The 8142-nt window shown below is 60.6% G+C and overlaps 1 protein-coding gene across 10 annotated transcripts in view; it reads left to right on the forward strand.

The window, feature by feature from the left end:
* ANK1 (ankyrin 1) overlaps positions 1-8142 on the forward strand; it is a 64166-nt gene that overhangs the window by 20105 nt on the left and 35919 nt on the right. Inside the window, exon 1 of one of the 10 annotated variants that reach the window (XM_019514419.1) lies at positions 4234-4344. The exons of the other annotated variants lie outside the window; for them this stretch is intronic. Coding sequence (XP_019369964.1) covers positions 4318-4344 — 27 coding nt within the window. The 5' untranslated portion in view covers positions 4234-4317. Of the gene's footprint in view, positions 1-4233; positions 4345-8142 lie in introns of those variants that run through there. 10 annotated transcript variants of the gene reach the window in all.

Below are 8142 nucleotides of genomic sequence, written 5' to 3' on the forward strand. Positions count from 1 at the left end.
CTACTCGCAGAGCAGCCTGGCCGCTAGCACATGGGTGGGAGGTGGACCTGGCCACGGGGTGCCCCTGCCCTTGGGGAGGGGGGTGTGAGGGAGTCGGGTGGAGGGGCCATGGGAGTGCCCTACCAGTATAGGGGCAGGAAGGTGTGGAGCTGAGGTATTGGCATGAGGAGCTGTCTATGCCACCTCGTGCACCTGGGGGGCAGGGACAGGCACCCCTCTTGCATCTGCAGCTCCAGCACACGGGTATGCGGCTAAGTTGGCGTCGCTTATCCCTTCAGGGAATGCCAGCAGCAGCATGCGACTCACCCCAGCCCCCGTAGCACCCCTTTTCAGTGTGCTGGTGGGCCTGGTCCACACACCAGGGGAGTTGGTGGCTGGCCCAGAGCATTGCTTGTATCTGGGGGTCTCCTGTCTGCCCGGTCAGATGGTGGCTCGGTGTTCTCACAGATTACGCATCTTACAGCAGTGCCAGAGACACCGACCAGGATCAAGGCCCCTTGCACAAGGTGCATGTCTCTCAGACAGTCTGTCATGAGCAAGCCCTGAGACATGGCTGTCTGACCAGGCCTCTGCATTTTGGAAGGCAGGTTGCTTCTGTGCCGAGGTGTTAGGTAGAGGGGAAGGAGGGAGCAGCCCAATTCCTTGGGAGCAAAATCTTTCCCAGCGAGATGTTATCAAGTAGCTTGCCTCCATCCCCTCGTCTGGGCCTGTCTTTCTCTCCTTCTGCCATAACATCTGTTGTCGCAGACTGCTCAGGCAACAGTGAGCTTAGTAACAAGTGAGACCCTGATGCTACAAGCCTTTACTCATATGTGTCCATCTTGGGTGGTTGTTACTACAGTGACTGATGCTGCCCATGTCTGGTGTGAATAGCGGTTCGCCAGAACCGGCGCCATAGCTGATGGCTGAGTGGCAGGTAAGCTGGTGGGGCTCACTGCAGCCAGGGGCAGGGAAACAAGGAGTCTGTCTGTCAGCAGCAAGCCTCCACACTCAACCCTGTCAATGCTTTCTGCATCTGGCACCAGGACTCTACGAGGTTCCTGCCACTCACGTACAGTGCTGCTGCTGTTGTTTGCTCACAAAGGTTACCCCGTGGTGCCAAGCACCGTAAGAATCCGCATGATTTCAAGGCAAAGCGTTTCCTTGCCAGGCCCACAGCCCGCTGGGTTCGAGTTGTTGGAAGGCTCCATGTTCGGGCTGCATGACACCATCTTGCTCCTCCTCCGGTGTCAGGGTGGGCCTGCCTGAGTTCTGCTCTTCCAGAGGGTGCTTGCCTAGCAGAAGGCGAGGAAAGGTGTTCACATTTAAACAGCAGCTTGCTGATATTGGCCTAAATTGTGCAGTTGGGAACATTTTGGGCAGCTGGATGGGAGTTTTGGCCTGCAGTTTTATTCATGCTTCCTGTCGTTACCACTCGTCAGGGCCTCGCGGCTACTTTGTAATGTGCTTTTGTCTTGCAAGCATGACTGGGGGACTTGGTGTGCGTGCTGTAGGGAGTGCTGGCACACGTTCTCTGGGCAGAAGTACCAGCACCAAGAGCTTGCTGCAAACCCGGGTACAAATCCTCTGGCTTTTTAAGGGGCTTTTTCCGTGTCTGCCTCTGTTACTGTATGACCATGGGGCGGCTCCTCCAGTCTGTAGCTACAGGATGTCAGGCCACACAAGCCTATTGGATGCTTCAGGTGCCCACATGAGTATTGTGCTGTCCAGGTTGTGCTGCCACAAGAGGCCCAGGAGTGACCATTGCTTTCAAGCCTGGCTCCTGAACTATTGCCCAGGACTCCTTGGGTACTTTAGGAAGGGGCTGGGGGAGCTTCCATGCACCCCAGCATGGGTGTAAGGTGGCGACAGGGAGCTGGGGAGAGGTGTTCAGCTGCACCTTTTGGGTCCAGTCTTTTCCAGGGTGTCTCTCTGTCCTGGGAGGCCGGGAAGTGGCCTTGACTGCTCAGGAAGGAGAGGGAGGAGCAAGGCCAATAGCGTAGCTCTGTGCGGCTTCCCAGTCTGTTAGCAGTCACCTGGCAGCAGTGAGCCCAGCAGCCAGGAACCCACTGCACGCGGAGCTGGCCCAGGGCAGCGTGCTGCACGGCTGCCCCTTTTCCTCGAGTGACAGGAGAACAGCTGAGGAGCGTCTCCAGTGCAGTGGCTGCGCGGAGCGCCCTGCTCCAGTTACAGGGGAGATAGTGGCAGGGTCAGGGAAGGATTGACGCGTGGTTTCACAGCTACCTCATGGCACAAGTGAAGAGCCGCTCGGGAGAAAGCCAGGGACGCAACTTGGCCTCTTGGCAAAGCTCTTTGTAGCTGGAGGAGAGTTCTCCATGGCAGGTCGCCCTCGTCTCCCAGTGCCTGCCATGGCAGCCAGCACCGGCTCTGGCAGCCTGAGCAGTCCCACCGGGGTTACTGTACTTGTGCCTTTGCCCTGCAGCATAGCGGGGGCAGGCTGGCAGATGGGCTACATCTTGGTGGAGCAGGGATATTCTCCAAGCACCTATGTTGTACAGGGCCAGGTCCTAGCACTGGAGGTCCGGCCAAGATTGGAGGGACAGCATTTGGGCTTTCTCAGGACAGCATTTGGATTTAAGCTAGCTTCGGGGCCCATGGGAGCAGGTGCATCATCAGCTAGAGGCTGGACGCTAGCAGCTGCATTTGTGTCTGTCTCCTGTTCCCTGCCTGAGCTCCGACCTTCCTTCAAGGGCATTCCTGCGTGCAGCCTAAATGGGTTCTCGCTGCTGAAGCTCCCCCTGGGCAGGCCCCAGTGCTGACCCATGGGGCTCTAGGGGCCTGCTCAGGATGACTCCAGGTGCTCAGGCCCTGCTCAAAGGGAGGCACCCACTGTGGCAGCCTAGAGATTAACACCCGCAGCTAATTAACACTCTGCGGTTTGGGGTCTGCGACCTACAGCTGCTGTCCTGTGCTGTGATTTTCCCCAGAACTAAAGCTGTCCTCAACTCTGGTCTCTTGCACCCATGGCCATCTGGGCTCAGGGACGGGGCTTGTGGTAGCGAGAGGGGCTGTCCCAGGGGGTCTATGGAGCAAGCCAAGGAAGAAATGACTACGTCAGCAGTGCACCTGCTGCAGCCCATCGCAGGACAACCCATGCTATCGTGCTCTTGGAGGGCTTCTTGTCGCAAATGGCCCTGCTAGGCCTCCCCCTGTTCGCTTCCAAAGATGATCTGGGACCCCCTATAAGCCCCCCCACATACACACACACCCCTGGTGCCACCATCCACTCCACAGGGCTCTGTTAACGCATCCTGCAATAGCCAGTGAATTATCACCCGTTGCTGCAGGCACTTCCTGCTCCGTGCACTGCTTCCCCTGAGGTTCAGCAGGTGCAGTGCCTCGTCTTCCACAGCATGGCCACAGGGCATGCCAAGCCCCATTGGGTGCCACGTGTGCACTGCCTGTCCGTGGGGGCCATTGAGTGATGGCTGGGGAATGTGCCAAGGGTCATGGCCTGGCAGGAGTGGCTGTGTGGGGCAACACTGGGGACTGGAAACAGCCCTAGCAGACATCTCAGCTGGCCACCTGCTGCTAGAGAGCAGAAGCCATATGTGCATTGGTCCACGCAGCAGTTCAGGACACTGCATGCAGAAGCCTTGGCCACATAGGCACAGGGCAGCACCTGCTTCCATAGCAAGTGCAGCAGGACTTGCAAGGGCTCTGGCGCTCCCACGGAGAGAGGAAATCTGTCCTCCCAGCCAGGCTGCCCCATAAGCAGCCACGCTGTCTGTGCTCACCAGCCCCTGGAGCAGGGCCCCAAGAATCAGGGCCTCCGGCTAACTCTCCGGGGCCTGGGCTTTTGAGGCTGAGGGGTATGACTCCTTGTCTCTGCATACAGGGGCTGTTGGGGTGGGCAGGAAAGATAGAAGGGGCCGTCACTGCATAGGGGCACAGTTATGCAGGGCTCATGCTGGCTCCATGCAGACACAGACCTTGGTGGTCCTAGGTCTGAGCAGCCACCACCCTGGGCTCTGGGGCTCTGCCTGCATGCCAGGGTGAGGCTGGCCAGGCTGGACATTGGGCCCAGTCCTGTTTACCGTTTTGCAGGCATGTTTATGCCCCAGGCCAGGAGCTGGCATGTTGCTTTCTACTATGAGCCCTCACCTAGTGACATTTCTAATCTCCTGTCTCCCAGATGGGAGCCACCCTTGGTGCTGGTCTGCAGGCACATGTGCACCCCGATAGGGCATGGATGCATGTTGATAAACGCTAGCCCATCACGAGCTGCGCACACTGGTGCTAGCTACGGTGCTGGGTGCAGCTGAGTGGTGCCTGCTCTGCAGATCCCCACAGCGCAAGGGGAGGCCAGACGCCCCCATGGGGATACTGTGCCGGCGAAGGAGGGTGAGTAATGGGGCAGGTACAGGGACGGGCAGCAATGGCCCCCATCCAGGCAGTCCCATGAGCTCTGCTTAGAGCAGGGGGCCCTGCTCTGGGGGGCTTGCAGCCAATGAGCAGTGTGGGGACAGGATGGGGGTCACAAAGTGATGTCTGAGGTCAGCTCCAGGCTCTGCCTCCGCCTAGGGCAAGACCCCCACTGTGGAATGGGGCTCACGGCCCTTCTGGCACCTGCCTGGTCTCAGAGCCATGTGCTGAACCCACATGGCTCCCCCCCACCCCGGTCTCCCTGCTGCTGCAGGCACGTCGCGAAGCTGAGGTCCTGAGGGCTGCGGCAGGGTTCGGCTTGTAGATGTGGTGTTAGCAGTAAACGCCGAGTGTGACATTGACTGCCCCATGCACCAAGTCAGGGGCACCGTTCACTTGCAAAGCATGTGCACTGCAGCAGCTGGATACGGGAGATGCACTGCTATTGCTCCTGGGGCTACATGCAAGGCCCTGGCCTGGTTGCTCCGATAAGCACGGGCAGGGAGCGTTTCTGAAAACTGTGCTCAGGTGGCCTCCCTCAGCCAGACATCTCGTGGCCCTTCCCCATGACAGCTGGACTGTGCAGCAGGCAAGATCCCTCTTGGGGCAGCTCAGAGATGGGTGTGGGTGACTCGAAAACGAGGCATGGGTGTCAGGCACCAAGTGCCCCTATTCCACCCTGGCTCTGTAGCTGCCTCCCAGGCCTGGCCTCTCCCCTGCAGCCTGGACAGCTAAAGCCTGGTCATACCATGGCGAGGGCTGTCCTGGCCTCCTGCCTTCACTGCACTTTGACCTAACGAGTGCTCAGAGCCGGAGGTGCACTTGCTGTTTTCTCAGCTGGGAACAGCACAGACATGGCTAATGGTCGACGAGGGCCTTAGCCTGAGCTGCGGGAGGCATGATTGCCCTGGCTCCGGGGGGAGATAGGAGGGTGCTTGTGGACACGAGCTGGCATGCTGCAGGGATGGCTGCTCCCTGCCGTGTGGTCCCAGGAGAAGAAACAAGGTGCCCTTGCCCTGGGGTCCCAGCCCACCCAGGCTGCAGGGATGCTGGCAGCAGCACCATGGGAGGTGTCAGGGGCCAAGGCAGAGCAGCACTTTTCTCTTTGTAAGCCAGGGCTTTGTTGGGCTTCAGAGTGTTGCATCAGCTCACAGCCTCTCTAGGTCCTGGGGCTGTTCCCGCTCAATGGTGGGGCTGAGGGCTGTCTAATGCTCCAGGTGCCTCTCCCTGATAGCAAAAGCTGAGGCCCAGTGCCAGCACAAGGTGGCTGCCTCCAGCAATCCTGTGCTCCTTGGCAGGCAGGCAAGCAGGTGGCGCTGCCACCGCATCCCAACTTAGCCACCATCCCCACCATGCCCTGCACCTGGGCCTTCAGAAGTGCCACGTTGCATTGTGCCACCCATGCTAGGCATGTGAATGGGCAGCAGAAGCCAGCGTGGTCCAGCTTGGGGATCTGGGCTGGGAGCCTCAATGCAAGAGAGCTCCTGGCCTGACAACCTGGCAACAAAGGGAAGGGAAGTGGCAGGGCAGAGTCCTCCACCCTGTCCTCTGCACACAGGGGCAGTGCGACGCTGGTGCTCTTTCTTTCTTGCATCTTGCCTTGGTCCTTTGTGTGCTGGTCCCTGGCTCTGCTCGGTTGTTCTTAGCATCCCTTTCCCGGCTTCTGCTCCCTTGGCTGCTCCCGGCACCAGGACCCAAGGGGGGCCCTTGGGGCATCGCTGGGGCAGGAGCGGTGAGGCTGGTGCTGCGGGATGGGGCTGTGTGGTGGTGGAGTTACCAGAAGCTGGAGCTTGGAAGAGGGTGGCCCAGCCAGAGCCTCCTTGGGGTGAATTGCTTTCAAGGCCTCTGCTTCCTGACAGCAGCCTGGCTCTCCCCGTCACAGGAGGCTGTGAGCAGGGGTGCCCAGGCTCGGGCCAGCTGCCAGAGGTCCTTCCTGAGGCAGCAGCTGCAGCTTTGGGGTCCCTGTACCACAACACGAGGCTGCAGGAGCAGCCCATGCCTGCATCTGCCTGCCCACCTCTGATCAAGTGCCTATATTGCACAGCACATGGTGGGGTGCCGAGCCACCCCATCTATCAGTAGGGCCCAGAGTTTCTTGCCTGCTGCCACTTGCCTGCTGCAGCAGCTGGAAATGGGGCTAGCAAAGTCAAAATAAGAGCAGGCCTATCTAGAGACCGTGTCCCACATGCTGAGCCAGGAGCTGGGGCCCGGGGCCCAATGCCAGCTCTCCTGGTAGCTTGCAGCGTGGTTTGCTCTCTCCCTCTGGGTGACCTGGAGGAAGCCGGCACCGGGAGCAGAAAGAGCGCGGCGCCCAGGACCACAGGGTGCTTTGCAGGTTGGCTGCTGGAGCGCAGGCAGGAGGCCAGGGCCAGGCAGGGAGTCTCAGCTCGGGGGTGGATGGAGGGGCCAGGGGCAGAGTAAATGGGAAGAAAGGAAGCAAGGGTGGAGAAGGGGCATGTCTGACCTGCCTCTGGCTGCTTCAGCCCTGCCCTGGCCCCCAGCCACTGCCGCGTGCCAGAGTAGCTGGGGATCTGCCCTGGAATGACCCCCCTTCCCCAAGCATGGCAGCCAGCCTGACCTGCACGCTGACGTCAGGCCAGTTCCTCAGCTGCCCCCCCACCTCGAGCTGAGCCATCCCCCTCCGCGGGCTGCCGGCGCAGTCAGGCTGCTGCTGTCTGCCATCCGAGGATGCAACGTGCGTCTCTGAAACGCGCCCAGGGAGCCTGGCAAGCAGAGGGATGGCCTGCTAGGCTTCTCCCCGGCTGCGGCACGGCCTCCAGGGCCCTCCTCCTGACACCCGGAGGACACAAAGGTTGCCACAGCCCCCCTGCCCACAGCCCGTGGTGCCCATGGAATGCTTGACGCCCTGGCATGTGCTCTGGCACTTCCTCTCTGCCCTCCTTGGATGGCACCAGCAGCCCTGACCCGCACCCTGCCCTTGGCAGCTGCCAGCTGCTTTCCGGAGGCGGCTGGTATTAAATATCCCATCTGACATAATAATGGAGAGAAAATGAACAAATTCCATTAGCGGCTGGCGATCCCTGCAGGGCTGCGCTGGAGCGAGGAGGGAGCCTGTATTTTTAGCCAGATGCAATGCAACTTACTGGCTCTCCCCAAGCTGGGGAGTAGATAGCCCAGGAGGGGCCACGGGGAGACCAGGCTCAGGTTTCAGCTCAAGTGCCGGACTATGGCAGCGCGACAGGGCAGGTCCGGTCCAGATACTGCTGTGAGTATACACTGCACTTCCCCTCCACGCTGCTTTGCTGTTTGCTTTCTCCCCGCGGCCCCCGCCTCCCCGCTGCCAGGCACTGCCAGCCCCTTGCTGCTGGAGCGGCAGACCGCTCTCACGCCGTGGCTTTGCTCCGTGCTTCTTGGGGCTGCCTGGCCAAGGGCTGTCTGTGGGGCCGGCATGCCCGCAGCATAGCTGAAGTTCTGCCCTTTCACTGCTCCCGACCGAGCCGCAGGGAGCCTTCTAGCAGGATCCAGTGCCACTCGGTCCTTCTGCGTTGAGCCAGCTGATGGAGGCTGTCGGCTCCCCCTGCCACCGCTCTCGTGGCCGTGGGTCAGCTCACAGGGTGCAACGTGCACAGCCCAGGTCCTTCCTGTGGAGCAGGTCAGCCCAGCCAAGCAGGAGGCACCTCGGCGCCCCACAGCATAGGGCTAAGCCCTCTCCAGGCCCACCGGTCCATCCCCAGCAGTGGGGGGCTGCAGGGCAACGGGCGGAGGGCTGTTGTGCACTCGTTGCTTGCTCCTTGGGCGTGATGAGGCCGCACAGCT

This window comes from Gavialis gangeticus, unplaced genomic scaffold, assembly GCF_001723915.1.
Source record: "Gavialis gangeticus isolate Ggan-Ray unplaced genomic scaffold, GavGan_comp1, whole genome shotgun sequence".
Classification (NCBI taxonomy): domain Eukaryota; kingdom Metazoa; phylum Chordata; order Crocodylia; family Gavialidae; genus Gavialis; species Gavialis gangeticus.